The sequence below is a fragment of the Dermacentor albipictus genome, chromosome 4 (assembly GCF_038994185.2).
Source record: "Dermacentor albipictus isolate Rhodes 1998 colony chromosome 4, USDA_Dalb.pri_finalv2, whole genome shotgun sequence".
Classification (NCBI taxonomy): Eukaryota; Metazoa; Arthropoda; class Arachnida; order Ixodida; family Ixodidae; genus Dermacentor; species Dermacentor albipictus.
In genome coordinates, this window is record NC_091824.1 from 33,142,746 (window position 1) to 33,161,273 (window position 18,528).

The window sequence follows — 18,528 nt, forward strand, 5'->3', positions numbered from 1 at the left end:
TGCTGCATTGGATAACGTTGCCGTGGGAGTGTTAACTTGTTAATTAAACGCATTCTGAGAAGATGCATTAGGAACTTGGTTTTGAGTTAATCTCTTTCCTGACTGCAGTTTATAGTATCGCATCGATAAGCATTTTAGAGGAAGCTTAAGAGATTTGGGCAGTTTAAGCATACCGACTGCCCAAAGCACTGATGACACATTTTCCCCTTTCCCGCAATGCAATCACACCACCTGCTCTTTCCATAAACAGAAAAGTAGCTCAAATCCTGTGACAGTTTCATTGAGGTAGTACGTGCTGCTTCTCAAGCAGGCATCGAAGCAATCCTGGTATGCGCGGCTACATGCATATGTATTGTATGATGCAGGTCCTCCTATTCATTGCACACAGTGAACATATTGCAAACAGATCATTTTTTACAGTGCTCAAGCACAACGACACACATATTCAAGCATGACAGCATTGTGTGTCATGTTTCGTTCAGTGCGTTAGCGTTCTTCAGTGCTGCACGAGCGTTTTATCTCCAACTAGTCCATCAGACGCCTGCACATGAAATAAGTGAGTGAACGAGTACTGTAAACTTGCACGGCATTGTATTCACATGCCGAATAGAAGAGCACACTGTCTGCTGAAGTGGACGGCATGGCTGATGATGTACTTCAAATTGTTCTTTGCCGTTGGAAACAGCGCAGAGCTCGCCTGTTAAACTTGAGTCACCTGAGACCACACGAAAGACGCCGCGGTTCACCACCCGAAGTTCCACATGGTTCATTCACCATATCACACACCACACGAAATCAGGAGTGCCATATTCAAATCACTGCAGCACCAAACGGAACTGAAAGTTTATTTCCTTCCACAGAGTTTCTCAGCTGGGTTCGTTCACTCGCCAGTTACAAACTTGATGGACGCGCTAGGCCTACGCGTAATGTTAACAACATCGGCGGTAGGCGAGTGCTGATTAACCAGACTTCGCAGTTTTGAAGCACATTTCCATTCGTTTCGAGCACAACAAAATATGCATACAACAAGCACAGGCGTTGTGACAATCGTTATTTGGTTGGATGTTTTAGCAGACGATTGAATTGAGACCGGCGGAACCCACTGGGCGAGTGTTGTTGGCGCCATTCGGACTCGGCTCGCATCCACGTCCCACTGCCACAACCCATGGTCGTCAGTCATGTCGTTGTCGACCTAGTATCACAAAACTGCCTTTCAGGAACACTGTCGCGCGCGTGGTGCGTTCAACGAACTCGGATGATCGTTGGTGTCGGCGCATTCGCATCGGCGGCCATCACAGGCATAGCAGCCGGAAGCCTCGCACCCTCTGATTGGTGGACGCCGGCGAAGCGTCGCAGCCTTTGATTGGTGCACAACAGCGACGCATCGCCAATCTTCTAGAACCAGTAGTCGGCAAAATATCTGCGCGTTGCCATGCGTCACCCTGTTCGCGACCGATACTTCTGACGCATGTGGCGTATTGGCGCCTGCCGAAGCGTGCCGACGCACGTCAGTGGTTGGGGACTTTAGGCACCCGTTCCCGGGCTGAGCGTCGCCGTCCCTCGGCGTAACCGCGCAAATGCGCGCGTGCTACTGATCGTGCCTTCATCGTCGTCTTCTTCAACAGCTGGCCCCGATGCCGCTCATCATGCCAGGGTTCCCATACTGTCGCTCCCTCTGCGAAGGCGCCGGCGCCACTAGCCCACTGCCAAAGAGCGCGGCGATTTCGGCGTCAAATATCTTGCGTCAATGTGTCGCGAAATCAAAAGATGTATACAGCTGCGCTCAAATTTATCGTATGGGAGTATCGTATGGTATGGTATAGTATGAAGAACGTTATTTAGGTTCTGAGGGATCAGTCTGTGGGAATATCGTAATCACCGGACATTTTTTTACGCCTCCGTTCTCATTCTTCTGCCATTTCGGTGGCGTAAAATGTCACATCAGCTGTGAGCATAGCGCGGCGCAATGCCACTTGCCTACCACGGCGGGTAGCCCAGTGGGTCGATCTCGAATATGTGAGTCGATCCTGAAGATGGAGTGCACTCTAAGAATGGGGCCCATCCCAAAGATTGTGCAGTTAAAATTTTTAAGCAGTCCGGCGCTCCTCCTACACCCTTCGCTTGAGGGCTGACGTGATAGAGCGCCATCTGTAGCGATTTCAACCCATTCTCATCGCCAGCTCGATCCGGAAGACTTTGTCTTCCTTAGACTTCAAATGGAGGTTGAATCACCCTTCCAACTTTTCAGGTTTCCTTTCCATCTTTAATGTACTGCCAACGTAGCGTGAATCTCAGCCGCATAGATCTTATTTCCTACAGCTGACTACTACTTGGCAACTCATCACAATTCGAAACTGCCACAGCTATCGTGGTCATCATCATCACCACCATCAACAACAACGTCTTCATCATTAGTTCGTGCGTCGGTTTTTACACTTATATTGTCGGTGTTGTGTTTAATTTCATTCGATTGAGACTGTCTGCTACGTATGTCCTGTGTACTTCACGTTCACGTTCTAGTTTTTATTTTATTTGAGGTGAGACTAATATCTTACGCGCCTTTTCGGATGTTGCCTCATTGTGAGTGTGTACTATACCTTAAAAGATGAAGATGAAAAAGAAGAAGCATGCTCGAGGTCTGGTCAGGGGGTCATGAGGTCGTCCGAGTAGAATATATCACGTCGCTGTAGCCTGCAAGCTTTCACCAATTCTAAGACTCAGCACTCAGATTTTGAATCCTGTCATGGCGAGCCAGGAAGGAGCGACCAAGACATCAAGGCGAAGCCGCCGTTCTACCAAGAAGGCCGTCGCCCAGGCCAGTGCTCAGCCTGTCACCCAGTCCGTAGCCCAGCCAATCGCACAGCCGGACACGGGGCCCGACGCTCAACCTGACGCCCTGCGCGACGCCCAGCCCGACGCCCAGCCCGACGCCCAGCTCGACGCCCAGCCAGACGCCCAGCACGACGCCCACCCCGGTGTCCGGCCCGATGCCCAGCATGGCGCCCAGCCCGACACCCAGCCATCAATCCTGCCAACGTCGCCAATGTTCCCAGACGGCCCCCAAGAGCCCGGCGCCACCGCGGCCACAACTTCCACGGTAATGACTTCTCCGCTGGACCATATCCTCATTTTCGGCCATGGCCGCTTCCAGTGGCTCGTCCTTCTTTGCACCGCGCTTGCCTACTTCACAGCCATCTCGCATAGCATGGCCACCGCCGGCCTGGCGCGTCCAATCGACCACTGGTGCAGGCTTCCTCCTGAGTACTCCGGCATTCCAGAGGCGACGTGGAAGAACAGCAGCATTCCGTTTGAGGCTGATGGCAAGACACGCAGTGAATGCCTGCGGTACGAACCACCATACTCCATGCCGGAAGAGCAAGGCGCTGAAAACCGCACAGTCATTTCCTGCGACGCAGGCTGGGACTACGACAAGGCAGCAGAGGCAGACGTTGGCGTATATTCCATCGTCAACCAGTGGGACCTAGTCTGCGAGCGCCGCTGGATAATGACCTTGCTGATGGCGTTATACATGTCTGGAGGTGTGCTGGGAGCTGCGATAGCGGGAATCAGTGCCGACACCGTCGGACGCCGTCCCATGCTCCGCATCTCGATTTTTCTACTTGCATTAGCCGGCGTTACGCTTACTTTCTCCGGGACTCTCGCAATGTTCGCCACACTGCGCACCATCATATCCGCAGCAGCCTCCAGCGTCGTTGTCACATCCATTGTGATCCTCTTTGAGGTCACTGACACACCACATCGAGCCCTTTTCAGCACCCTTGCCGTAGCTGGCGGCTCACTCACAGCAGTAGTCTACGGCGAGCTTGTCAACCAACTGGCCCCAAGTTGGCAGCTCGCCCAGATGGCTTACATGGCGCCCACCAGCATCCTGATAGCGGCGGCCTACTGGATGGAAGAGTCCCCCTGCTGGCTTCTGGCCGTCTCTAACATGGGGCGCGCGGAGAGCGTGCTGTGCTGGGCGGCACGAGTGAACAAGATTGAGCCAGAGGTGTTCAAGACGCGTCTGTCAGGGCTGAGGATGGAACTCAAGAGGCAGCAAGAACAGCCTGAACCGGGGGCACCAGAAGTCTCTACTCAGGAACATGGTTTGTGCTGATACTTTGTAATGAGAATGTTTTAAAGGTGTGCTTTTCTGGTTAAAATCAGAGTGACCTTTAACCACGCTAAATTAAAGCTCCTGACGAAAGAGAGCGTTTGTAGAGATGTACAGACTAAACTCCTTACTACTTGGGAGCTAAGCAAGACCTCTGTCATTCTCATGATCAACATTTCTGTTGCGCTGAGACAGGCGCGATAATTAAACACAGTGCCGCGTCATCCCTCACAGGCTGGTCTATCATATATATATATTTCGCTACAAACATACATCAAGAAAATTTTGTCTTGATAGGAAAATATCTCATTCGAAGTAATAAACGTTAGCGTGACTGAAGTAAATAAAAGCATGGCCACCGCTCAAATAGAAACTAGTGCTTATAACATATCTTTGTGACGACAGTTTCAACTATTTGCTAATGGCAAGTGGAAGCTGTGAGAACTATTTTTTCCCGTCTCTCCACTGCAGGCGTTCACGTCACGGACATGGTGAGGAACGAGTCCCTGCGCTATCGGTCGGCTATCCTTTTCGGCTGCTCGTTCATATCGTTCGCATTGTACTTTAACCTGGGAACGGGCGAGGTGATGCGAACCAACGTCGTGGCGCGAATTGCGCTGATCGTCCTCAAGTTGCCAGGAGTGCTGGTTGAAGTGCCCGTCATCACGCACGCCGGAAGGCGCAGATCCCTGGCGCTCAGCATGGTCGTAATGTCCGTGCTTGCCTTGTCGCTGTCCGGGGCCCACGCAATCGGCGCTCATGACGAGCTGCTCGCCGCCTTGACCGTCTCCTGGCTGCTGGCGTTCGACTTATGCGCCGTCACAATGTTCGTCATCTCGGCTGAGCTGTACCCTACCGTGATGCGCGGCGCCGGCGTCGGGCTTTGTTACACCTTCGGCCGCATGGGGGCGTTCGTGGCCCCGTTCATCAACGACATCAGGTCGGCCAAGCTGAAAGGCGTCGCATACGCTGTTGCTGCGGCGCTACTGCTGCTGTTCGGAGTGATGGCGATGATGCTGCCAGAGACGACGCGGCTACTGCCGGCCAACACTGTACGAGAGATGGTGGGCAACAAGTGGAAACTGCAATCTCCCCTCAGGATAGCACGCATTGGTAAGCGCAAGCGTCCCAAGAGTGAGAAGCGAGATCGAAGCTGAACTCGTTGAAAGATGTCCGATGCGCCTGAGAAGGAAGTTCATTGACCTCGGCCCATTTGTCGCTGAACATGTGCCATTCGAATGAAGCACACCATTTGTTTTACTTTATTCTCACCGCTGACGATGCATGTAATATTTTCCGCTGCTTCATTTTCCTTTGTCTTTCTTTTGTCTTATTTATTGAGGTTTTCAGAATAAGAACGTTGAATAATGCCTGTGTGAGCCCATGTAGAGTAACTTGTGTCAAATTGTGCGGCTATTTATTAAAAGAAAGAAGCTCAATTACATTCATATCATGACTGAATAAAATGACTTAAACATGGCCGATTGTTTTTCATAGTTTTGTTTACAGATTTCTCTATGAGAGGGGCACGCACTTGTTCCTAAACGCAGCTGATATAACTCGAAATCGTGATTGTCATACATGAAATTTTCCTTCATTTGAACATTCGTTGAACAATAAAGCTCAAATAAAAACTCTCCCTGGGTTTGTTACTGCCGCTCAGATAATTTGGCTCGGGGTCTAGTGCCTTGCAATGTCACTCGACACCATTCCAATTGTTCAATATTCCAAATTCCAATTCCAGTCATTCCAAATGATGTGTGCTTTGAATACGCGTGCCGCATTACGAGTCAAACTGCACGCCTGATACAGCAATTCTGTGATATTTTTGAAAGTATAGAACATAGTGATGATGACGATGTGAAAAGTATAGCATGGCAACTTTCGCATATTTACGCGACAGAAAGTAAACTCTCCCAAGATCTTTATTTACTTATGAGGCTTGTTTATTTCACAACGGGCTTGTTTTACGCCCTTGTTTATTTTTGAAAGAGTCAAAATTCCTTTCTAGAAAAAACATGTTCACTTTTTAGTTTTTTAACGGAAAGCTTGTAGATCGTACTGTAAAACAAGTATGTATTGAGTGTTTAGCTGTTTTCGACTTGTAGGCTTGTCTCCTGCCGTCTTCTGAACGACGAATGTTTCTTTTTTTATCCTTGTGCCTGTTTTAGTACATATTACTATAACTTCCATCGCATAGTCAAGGGTTCGACGAAAACTCGTCTGACCAGGTAGAATATTTGAAAAGGTTGGAAGGAATTTCAAACTTTAGTTGACGCCAATGAAAGACAATGTCTTCCACAGCAAGTCGGCGGGGATAATGGTGTTTATGAACCTTATAGTTCATTCACAGAGGCTCGTGGTGTTTTCAAGTACAGCATCAGCGTCTTTGAGTAGAGGCGTAGTGTCTCAACGATAGCGTCTCAAAATTCTAGCTGTTATGAAAGGAGAACGCGAGAATGCAACTAGTACCACCGCACGGGGCAACACCGGTAGGAATCCCACAGGTGCCACCGAAACTACGTGTTTCTACCATCAATACTACTGGTATTGTCCTACATTTTACAGCGAAGCTGTTAGCCTCTAATAGGTCGAGAGTTTTCATGGTGGGCTCACCCAAAAACGGCAGCTATAGAAAAGGGGGTTGTGTTCGACCTTCCGCGTAACATAATTATGCTTTCTCGTACATTAGAATTACAATCCAATGCTATCGTGTCAGCAGGTTGTCTGTAAGTCGTGCGAATTTTCCGACAAATTTCACTTTGAGAAATTCAGTTAGTTCAATAACGCACTTCCGCTAGGCCAAAGGAAATCAAAAATTAGGGTGTATGACGATGATTATTTATTGGCCTCCCCCTATGAAAAGGGGCGGTGAAAAATAGCCACCTAGCCTGCTTGAGTTATTCAGGTGTGTTATACATGCTTTTCATTTTAGCACTTTTCTATACATCTCCTAGATCTTTTTTCTCCTCAAAACTTCTCTATCTGCCTTGTACCGCCATATATGCCTGTAATCTATTCCTTGCTTTTTTTTCACCAGTACTCTGAGCTTCTCTTGCGATCTCGACTGCCGACTGGTTGATGCTTCCATCCACAGGTGTACGTTACCTACGGGTCTCACTGCGGAAATTCCCTCTCGTTCCATTATTCTGTGCTGAGTGGCCTGCGAATTTTCGCTGCCGCACACACATGCCTCGTATTTACTCCAGTATTTGCCCCGGTCTGTTTTGTCCATAGGCAACCAGCTCGAGGCTCAAATAGCAAGGCACTTCCTTTCGTGTTATCTTACGTTGTTTCCATTCTAATTTCCTTATTTATATTCTTGCAAATCTCCCTGGCCTTTTTTGTGTCCATTGGTTGCATCTAATCCACTGCCTCTGTTTCTCTAACTATCTTTCGGACAACTACTGTTTTTCTAGTTGCACTTTCAATTACCCTGTACTTGGTTGCCAACTTTCTTGACCTCTTTCTGCATTATGTGTCCACACTTTTTATGTACAGATAGTTCTGCACCTTAGCCGCCCGTTTATTTTGATCCATTTTCCTGAGTAGTTCCTCAAAACTAATTTAGACTGCGCTTCTCTGACTTCAAACGAGGCCGAACCCACGTCACCCTTCACTGCCTCATTTGTGATTGCTAACGGTACCGACACCTAGCGACGGCGGCCACTCAGAAAGACCTCAAATGGCAGCTCGAAAGGGCTGTGTCTTTCAGTTTCCGCCGAACACATTTTTGTTTTCTCGGACATTCGAATAACAATCCCAAGCTATCATGTATGCAGATCGTGCGTAAGTCGTACTTCAAGCATTTTCCTAGGCCTTTTAGTTTTAAACATTAATTTAGCTCAATGAGGCACTTGCGCTTCGCGGACGGCCTAAAAGGATGAGGATGGATGCTGCACGCATGACCGACATCGCTTGTAATCACTCAGAATTACGGTCACTCCAAGGAAGTTAAAGTTCCTGATACCATCGACCCGGATATCCCGACACCCATGAAATGGGTAGTTGGTCCTTACACAAAGTCTATACCGGATGATTACGTCACATGCCGCGTACTTAGACGGACTATGCGTGAACAGTGAATGCGATTACATTAAGCAATGTTATTTCGCAACATGCCTAAAACAAATAAGGCTAAGGAGATCATTCACACTATAAAAATCAATGCTACACGATGCTGATGTTCTTGCGCAGAAATCAAGCAAGTGTTCACTTCCTTTTTTGCGCTAATATTTGCCTATTTTGCACCAAATTAGATAAAAGAGGCTTTTGAAAAAAGATTTCGCTATACTACACTTTCATGAAACCGCAGTTGTTTGTAACTGGTTCTGATGTGAGGCCCAGGCACGTACCCAGGATTTTTTTTCGGGGGGGGCCCACCACCTCCATCATCATCATCATCATCATCATCATCATCATCATCATCATCATCATCATCATCATCATCATCATCATGTTTTATGTCCACTGCAGGACGAAGGCCTCTCCCTGCGATCTCCAATTACCCCTGTCCTGCCGCCAACCGATTCCAACTAGCAACCGCGAATTTCCTAATTTCATCGCACCATCTATAGTTTTCTGCCGTCTTCTATGGAGCTTCCCTTCTCTTGGTACCCATTCTGTAACCCTAATGGTCCAACGGTTATCTAACCGGCGCATTACATGACCTGCCCAGCTACATTTTTTCCTCTTGATGTCAATCAGAATATTGTCTGTACCCGTTCGCTCTCTGATCCAAACCGCTCTCTTTCTCTCTCTTAACGTTATGCCTAGCAATCTTCGTTCGATCACTCTTTGCACGGTTCTTAACTTGATCTCAAGTCTCTGCCCCATATGTCAGCACTGGCAAAATGCACTGAGTGCACACCTTACTTTTCAATAATAATGGTAAGCTTCCAGTCAGGAGCTGGCAATGTCTGCCGTATGCGATCCAACCTATTTTTATTCTTCTGTGAATTTCCTTCTCATGATCAGGGTTCCCTGTGAATAATTGACCTAGGCAAACGAACTCCTTCGCAGTCTCTAGTGGCCGATTGGCGATCCTGATGTGTTGTTCCTTTACCCGACTATTTATCATTATCTTCACCTTCTGCATATTAATATTCAACCCCACTCTGACACTCTCCAAGTTAAGGTCTCCAATCATTTGTTGTAATTCGTCTGCACTGTTGCTGAATAGAACAATGTCATCGGTAAACCAAAAGTTGCTGAGATATTTGCCATCGATCTTTACTCCTAAGCCTTTCCAGTTTAATAGCTTGAATTCTTCTAAGCGTGCAGTGAACAGCTTTGGAGAAATTGTGTCTCCCTGTATGACCCCTTTCTCTATAGGTATCTCCCTGTTTTTCTTATGTAGAATTAAGGTAGCTGTAAAACCTCTGTAGATATTCTTACGCGAAGGAAAAGACAGTAAGACGAGAAACTACTTACAGTTTATATTTACAACAACGGTTGCAGCGCGCTGACCGGTTAGATTCACAGCGCGAGCCCAGTTCGTTCTTCCTCCTCTTTTCTGGAGTGATGGCGCCCACGCGCCTCGTTAAAACAAACAAATACCACACGCATGTAGCAATATTTTCCAAGCTTTTTGCGTGAGCGTTCTGTACTCCTTGATTACGTAGTGCCTCTATGACTGCTAGTATCTCTACTGAATCAAATGCCTTTTCGTAATCTATATAAGCCACGTAGAGAGGCTTATTGTGCTCTGCGGATTTCGCGATAACCCGAGTGATGATATGGATGTGATCCATTGTAATGTATCTCTTCCTGAAGCCAGCCTGTTCCTTTGGTTGACAAATCCAGCCCTTATTCTATTGGAGTTTATTTTGGTAAATATTTTACATAATACTGGGAGCAAGCTAATGGTCCTATAATTTTTCAATTCTTTAATTAACGTCTCCTTTTTTTGGATTAGTATAATGTCTGCATTCTTCCAGTTTTCTGGGATTCTTGCAGTCGATAGACACTTCGTATAAAGAGCCGCCAGTTTTCCAAGCATTGTGTCTCCTCCATCTTTGATTAAATCGACTGTTAATCCCCCTTCTCCTCCCGCTCTTCATCGTTTCATTTCTTGCAGGGCCCTTCTGACCTCATCGCTAGTTATAGGAGAGTTTCTGCATCCTGTTCATTACTGTTTCTTAGTGAGGTATAGTGACTCCTCTTAGCACTGTATACAGGTCAGCTTAGAATTTTTCCGCTGCTTTTACTATATCTCCGAGATTGCTGATGATATTATCCTTTAGTGTACACATCATGGTTTGTCCCAAGCAAGGTTTCTTTTTTACTGATTTCAGGCTGCGTTCATTTTTTACGGCATCTTCAGTCTTTCTCATGTTATAGTTTCGAATATCAGTTATTTTCGCCTTGTTGATCAGTTTTGACAGCTCCGCGAATTGCGCAACGCTGTGCGGCCGCCAGCCCCACACAACCGCGTAGAGCGAAGGACTCTGCGATTCTAGATGTACTGCGCTCACCGCGAAAGGTTAGAAAAACACCCACATAAGCACAGCAGAGAAGTGGCTACGTGAGGCGGTTCGACCGATAACTGTAGAAGCGTCATTCAAAGCAAGTAATTGTTCTTCACTTCCGGCAGCGTTTTCTCTACTTCCTTTTAAAATAAAAAGATGTTCATCCATAAATATTCTCATAAGCAACGGTGAACTTTTTTTATTATTCGCTTTTCCTTGCAGTTTGGTTGTTGCCTTGGCTCTCTCCATTAGTAGTCGCTTCATTTCTCAACTCCTTGCGATTTTTGTTTCCAGTTGCCAATTTTGCACGAAAAGGGTTGTACAATTAGGGAAAAACAGACGAGGTGATGGGCGACAGTCATCTTGCTTATGGTTTTAAGGGTTATTGCAGGGTATCATGATGGACGCACTTCCACATTATTTTATGTCCCACCTTATCTAACCCACATCACGTGTATATGGTTGCGGCCGTCTGACAGCCTCGCGGCGAGCCGTAACTCCAGGAAATAATGAAGCAAAGGGAAAAGTTAAACGCAATTGGCGTTTTCTCCGGCCGCAACTCGTTCCACGAGAGTACAGACCAGCTCAGTAACAGCCGAATCCCTTTCCTGGTCCCAGGATCAGCCTAAACAAAGAAGGTTGAACTAACAAAAGCAACAGCTATGCGCGTGACGGTTGAATAGATGGTGACAACTGAACGCATGTCGAGTTAATCGCACGGGTGCGGAATCTATGAGAAAACTGTCCTTCACATTACAAGAGTGGCCGATAACTACCGCCATTTAAAAGGAGTGAAAAAGGCAGCATAATGCTGACCGTATAATAGCTGCCAATACTCAACATTGATCTGGTGGTGCTTTAGGAATGTGTGAGGAGTGGTGCCGTGAGTGTGTGGGTGGGGGGGGGGGGGGGTATGCCACTTGATTTCGGGGGGGGCCCGGGCCCCCCCGGGCCCCCCCCTGGGTACGTGCCTGGTGAGGCCCATTCTTAACTTTCTAAACTTTTCACAAAAGGTTTATATTCCCGTATATACTTACTGTGTAAAAAACAAATATAGCAAATAAGTAATGAAAGGCACAAGGGTTATATAGGCTGGCTACCCCGACAGTGCGGTTTGGGGAAAGGGTTGAAAGTTGCAAAGAACATAAGGAATGTTCCGTCTCAACGCGACTAAGGGCCTTAATTAGACGATTACCACGAGGCAACTCCACCCACTCCTCAGCACCTAAGTCAATGCAGCGTGGACACCGACGGTTGTCGGGTCGACAAAAGGCCCTTCTACCAGCAGCTAACAACCTGAACTAATTATGAAAACGGCCAACGTCTAATGCTACAGCGGGACGGCTTAGACCTCGGATTCCCAGATTGCTACGCGCTTGGTATATATGCGGCGATATATTTAGCACCATTGGAGGTGGAGCTCGGTGGAACGGTGCGATGGGTGGGGTATTGCGACCGATTCGACGATTGTGACTGGCCGAGATACAGTCATCACATTCCCTAGTCTAGCCTCCCAAGGAAGACGACGGTATTAAAAATTCTCAGTTCCGCCGGAAAGGCGAAGCACGGAGTGGTGGTTGTGGTAAAACCTTATTTCCCAAAGTAGGGGTCCTGAAGGACACTCGGCTAGGCGCCAGGCGTAGAGGGCACCTCCCACGTCGGCACAGGGAGCCCGAAGCCCTCCGCCACTGCACGGGCCTCCTGGACAAGTTGGTTATGTAGTGAAGCACTTTTGAGCACTATGTCCCAATGTTCCTTGTTCTTGGCGTAAGCGTCAGTCGATGCACAACCACGCAGCATATGGTTCAAGTCTACACCTGCGATAGCAAATTAGTAGATAGCTGTACGAAGGACAGTAGTTTTATCGGCCGTATAAACTTGTAAACATTCGCTTACTAACTAAATCACGAATGATAGAGTGTGTAACCGTGACTCAACGAGGACGTAGAAATAAACAGACACACGGAGACAGCACTGTCTTTGTGTCTCTGCTTCTTTCTACTTCCTTGTTCAGTCTTGCTTACATATTCTATTATGGATTCAAACCAACTAGCCCATCAACGTAATTAACTAAAGTAACCAGCACGGTGCCACGCGCTCACAGGTAAACATAAACACACATCACTCGATGACTACACAAACTGTATGTGAAAACACTGGAGTTAGGAATCGCAGCGGCAGCCAGGAGCCAATTGACCTCCGTGCATCTGTCACTTCAAGGCGTACGAAACGTCGAACGTACAGCGCATACGAAGCTACCGGCACTAAGCGCACTCCGCAAACGTCGCAGATCACTTTGTAGATGAGGCCCGCGTGTGCACGCACTTTCGCCACGTCGCAGACCACTTTCAAGAAACACGAGCACCGGCAACGCGTCTCTAGGGCGTCCGCCAAAGGTGTCTACTACGGTGTCCGCGATTCCCGTGGCCAACGCCGTAGTAGCCGCCGCGGTTGTCTCCACTATGTAGGGAGCGGTGGGCGAGGAGGATAGCGAGGCACCGTAGCAGCCGGCGGAGAGTACGCCCCTCCTCCCTCACCTCACCTCCCTCTCTCGCGCGCCACAGGAGAGGACACGCATCCGGGCCGCGTTCCTCGCTCGCTCACGCAATATTGAATCGCTTTCGCCGGCTCACCCTCACACGCTTTCACTCATGCGGAACCTCACGGCGACGGTGACGCCGACGGCAGAAATCAGCCTGGAGTGCCCATGTAATTGCTATCGCAATAGAAAGCGGAGACCTTTGGCGCAGTGAGAGGTGGGCTGTCGTGTCCTGATGTGATCTCAGTCGTTTAACATGCTCTTACATCAACCGCACTTCGGTATCTGAAGCCAGTGTAAATAATGTAAAACAAAACATTTCTTTTACTTCATTCCTACTGCGGGACGAACTAGTCGATGGGATTGGCGGATTTCTGGACCAAACGCCGCCTCGAGCCGCAAAAGGGACCATGCAAGGCATTCCTGTCAGCAGAAACACAAAATGACAATTGAGAGTGACTAGTGTTTCGATCAATCCCGAAGGTTTAAGAACACACACACACAAACACACACACACACACACACACACACACGCACACGCACACACACAAAAGTTCAAATTTGTCGAGCGTGGTGCAGAGTGCTTTCCTTTGTGTACCGGGACGTATCAAAGAAGTATAGGCATTAGTGCGCACTGCTCCACCTCATAGACGACAAATGTGCCAAAAGACGTTAGGGTCATCATCATCATCATCATCATCATCATCATTGTCATCATCATCACGAAAGGTACGTCAAGTATGGTAAGCTGTGCTAAATGCGGTGATTTGGATGGAGATCCAGGAAATAAGTGCGCTGGTTTGTTTAGAAATTCAAGCACATTTCATGGAAAATGAGCCAATGTAAGCTTGCGTGCAAGTTCACAAAGATTCCCTCTTGTATCCACTCTTGACATAGGTATAGCAACGCAATCAACATTGTTCTGGGCAGATGTAGAGAGTAATTTAAAAGCCTCATCGAAGATTAAAAATATTAAACGAAACATCATATTATCTGCTCAACTTAGGTACTTTCGTTCCCCCAAAATGCGGAAAGCGCTGTTATTGCTTTGCATGCTTCAAGGAAATGGTTACGCTGAGTTTGCAGGCTCCCTAGCCAAAGTTAAGTTTTTCGTCAACTTGAGAGCGGTTAGCATAACAAGAACTGCAGTTAGCTGAACAGTGGCTCAATTTTACCGTCGCTTGCAATAACTACCAGAGCAGCAGAAAAAGCAACCAATGGATGAGCGTCGAAAAAAGAACGTAAAAGCTAAGGTAGTATTAAAGATGAAAGTTTCGATTGCGAATATGTGTTCTCTAAAAGCTTCGGCGGCACAGCTATCAGGTAAACGTATTTTTTATTATTTTTATTTCTTCCACTTCCGGTTGACACTTGGCAATATACCCGACAAGCTTATTTTCAGTGGGAACAGTGATGAAGATACCGAAACTGAAATACAGCGGCCACTGTGATTTTATTTAGGGCACCGCTGTGTCCTTAAACTATAGAGGCTAACGGCATGTGCTATCGTCATATTTAAGAAAAAAAGAAAAACCGCGTGACCACGTGATAAACGTTCTTGTCGTCCACTTATTGTGCGGTGCCGCAGCGAAATATGAAAACAAGACGAGAGAGGGGCGCCGGTATTTTTGTTTTATATCTGGCATCCATAACTGCGCGTTTTCTTCCTTCTGCGTTGAAACTGCACCAAAGCGGATAAAACGGATAGAATTTGATTGGGCGATCGTGCTACTTATCATGATCGCCATTTATAGCTATTGCTTCCGAAGTCGACATAGATGCAGTGAGTCCCATATCACGCAAAAGAGAGAGAGAGAGAAAGAGAATGCGATTCGGCCAAGTCGGTCGGTGTTCATGATAGAAAGACCTTGAAACTTACCAGCACACACGCACACACACATGACACGGGAAGAACTCGAAATGGTGTTCCACGTCTTCCGCGATGGTCCAAGTGGTATTGGCTAACACTAGCAGGTTTACACACACTAACAAAATATGCCCAAGAAAGCAGACGTTAGAACAGCCGCCACCCTAGCTCAATTGAATGAATTAATTGTGGCGTTTTACATGCTACAACCACGATTTGTCAGTGAGGCACGCCGTAGTTGAAGACGCCGGATTAATTCTTACCACCAAAGGATCCTTAACTTGCCCCCTATGTACGGGTCACGGGCGGTTTTTCATTTCGCCTCCATCAAAAAGCGGCTGCCGCGGCCAGGATTCGATCCCGTGACCTCGCGATTAGCAGCGCAGCACAATAGCTGCTAGACCATCAAGGGGGGTTAGCACAACTGGTAGTGCATCGCACGCACATTGCGAATGTCGCTGGTTTGGCTTCCACCGTCGGAAAGGTTCATTTTCATTTATCATTTCTGTACTTCATTGAAAAAAAATATAAATCACATCCCCTACGCTCTCCATGTCTTCATTAACTTTCGGTTTCATATTGTTGTGATAAAATAAATCGGTGTACTCTGTCTTCCCGTCTCCTTGTCCTTCGTATCGCCTATATGTAGCATCTAAAGGCTTCGAATTTCACATATAAACTCACAACCGTGGTGAAATTACAATGTTCATAACAGTTTTGCAGAAGTCCTACTTACAAATGAGTGGTATATTTCAAGATGGTGTTAAATACGTCAAGTTTGCCGCTTTGAATGTATTATTAGGTTGAGTTTACGAAATTGAGATATCATTTCTCATTTCTGAGTGGTAAGGTTGTAAACTTCATAGTTTAGTACTTTTTTAACTTTCACAATTTTAAATAAATAGAGAGAAACCGATCACGTAAATAAAGAATGTGCTTCCTACAGTCACGAAATTTTAGCTTTTTTATTTAAATGCAAAATTAGGCATAGTGGCGCGGCATAGTAGCGGGTAAAAAAAGTCGATTTCTCTGTTACCACTATTTAGAAAGGAGCTGCCGACCGCTCCCTATTTCCAAGTTTCCGAAAGTCAGGCGGCACCACAGTGCATTTGAAACACGAAGGACGTTAACCTGTAGAAAGAAAAAAAAAATGTCAGTTTGTGAAACAATGACGATATCAGAGTTCAGCGTAGCACTATAATTATTCGGACGTTAATTATTCAGTCGTTCCTGCGCGTAGTTATAACTACACGCAGGAACGACTGTAGGTGGATGGGTGGAAATTTCTGGTATCTTGGAAAGCACCAACACGCCTGCACGTAGGACCTGTAATGACAGAGCATAGGCGCCACTTAGGTCCCCGTAAAGAGTGGCGCTATTGAAAATACGTCTGTTTCACATTGTGAGCAAAAATATTGCTTTTCGCTCATTTCATTAGCCTGTACATTTAAGATAAAAGGCATGCGCTGTGCAAGAAATGTTGAATGAGCTGGGCTTGCGCACTGCATTTCAAAGATTTTCTAAGGAACAATTCGGTCATGAGCGTAATCCCGGTTTGTGCAACTTTTGGGTTGGGGTCAGATAGCATAGCGTCACGTGGTGGTGACGTTGAAGAACACAGTAGCAATACTGTGAACGACAAAACTAACTCTTATTGGGCGAACCTGTGCCCACAAAACAGGCTACCCTTATAGCACAACGTTAGCGGCGAACACGATCGTCGAAAATCTGATCAGCGGGTCAAGCGCGTCGGCTTTTATACATCAGTCGTCGAATGTTCCAGAGTAATCGCTGGGACCCGCGTGCCTTCCACAAAGTTCTACGCCATTCGCGTCGCGCATACACGCAGTGAGATTACACAAGGTTCGGCGACAACAGACAGCGGGTAGAAGCATCGATAACATTCCAGAAACTTCCGATACATGTAGACGCGTCCTGCGCTGAGCGATAACATTTCGTGGACGGTAAAAGCGCTCACCCGTAAAAAAATAAACCAGTTCACGTGTAAACAGCATCCATTTTGCCTGTACGGCACAGGTAAGAATATCCCTTTCTTATGGATAACTATATGGGGAACATCTGAAGTTTACGCGTTCCCGTTTCCCAACCTGTCCACGTGCTGCCGCTCAATGTACATTGCCAGCACCACGAGAACGGGGGAACACGCGCGCTCCTGTGGAGACCACGCACAGTTGCCCGGCGACGCGGCCGCGAAAAGAAAATTTTCAACGTGGCCGGGGGGGAGGGGGGAGGTTGTTCTCAACAGGGGCAGCGGCGCCGTTTGGTCCAGGTTGTAAGGCGAATGGTAAGAAGTATGTTGTTAAAGCATATCCAACTACTGGCGCAATCACAACGGGTGGCAGTGCTGTACTCGCGGACAACTTTCCGTGGCAATGAAGGGAAAGCTACGCAGGCAAAGCGCGCACAAGTGGTAGCGCTTCCGAAAGGAGTCCCATGCTTTCATCCACGTTAGTTTAAGCTGGGGAAGAGAAAACATAAACACCCTTATCAGCAACAGCTAAATAAGACAAAACACACCACTGAACGTAAAAGTTAACTTGCGGCTTTTCCCTTCCGCGTTGGGGCAAACGCGAAACTGTCGCGCACGTGAAACTGCGTCGATGCAGCGTGTGTTCCGAGCAACCAAAAGCGCTGTCAAACGCTGGCGGACTACTTGGCGCCGCGACACACGCGCAGCAGCCACGCGCCCATAGTTTTATGCGAAGCATATTACTAGAGCTCAACCCAGCTCCTCAGGCGCGGCGGTGTCGCCTTCAATACCACGTGACACCGTGACGTCACGACAGAGGAGAAACAAGGCTCCAACTCGCGCCGTCACTCGCGGCATTGCCTTCAAGGCTGACCACGTGACACCATGACGTCACGACAGAGGAGAAACGGGGTTCCAACTCGCGCTGTCGCTCGCGGCGTCGCGGCGGTATATAAGCAGCTGCGCTTGCCTCTGCTAGACACTCACGAGGTGAGATGCCTACTGGAGACAGAGCTGCTCGTTGGAATGAGAAGCGAAGGTTGCGGCGTGCTACAGAGACTGTTTCTAGGTGGCTTTGCTACGGCGCAGCGACTACGCGCCCCGCATCGGACGCGGTGAGCGTCGAGCAACGCAGCGTTCGGCGCGACAACGAAATGTGCGCCTGAGCAAGCGCCGCACGCCTGAGCCGACGCCGACGACACCGGCTTTTCTGCGACACGAGCTCCTTAACGCTGTCGCGTTAAAATAAAGGCTTGTATGCTTCGCATCCTGGGCTTAACCTTAGCTAAGCCACAGCCATTTTTTCCTTCATTGCCACAGAAAGTTGTCCGCGAGTATGAGAACATTGCGACCATCAATTCAGGTTCAAATTCGAAGCTATTCGATTAAAGTAACTTTGAGGCAATTATTTTTTTTTACCTTTTTAAGATTAAAGGCTTGCGCGCTCGCGTAAGTTGCTTCATGGCAGCGAAAGTGACCAAAGGTCACTGCAAAATTTTATGAATATTTTGTGCGCAAAATTAAACTCTCTCCAGGTACGCCATTAAG

General features: G+C 47.5%; 1 protein-coding gene across 1 annotated transcript; it reads left to right on the plus strand.

Annotated features, from left to right (window-relative positions):
- The first annotated feature begins 2,462 nt into the window (after nucleotides 1–2,462).
- LOC135900136 (solute carrier family 22 member 12-like) lies at nucleotides 2,463–5,596 on the plus strand. The gene is made up of 2 exons (XM_065429576.2): nucleotides 2,463–4,106; nucleotides 4,586–5,596. The coding sequence occupies exons 1-2, from the start codon at nucleotides 2,744–2,746 to the stop codon at nucleotides 5,269–5,271; spliced, it is 2,049 nt and encodes a 682-aa protein (XP_065285648.1). The 5' UTR covers nucleotides 2,463–2,743; the 3' UTR covers nucleotides 5,272–5,596.
- The last annotated feature ends 12,932 nt before the right edge of the window (nucleotides 5,597–18,528 follow it).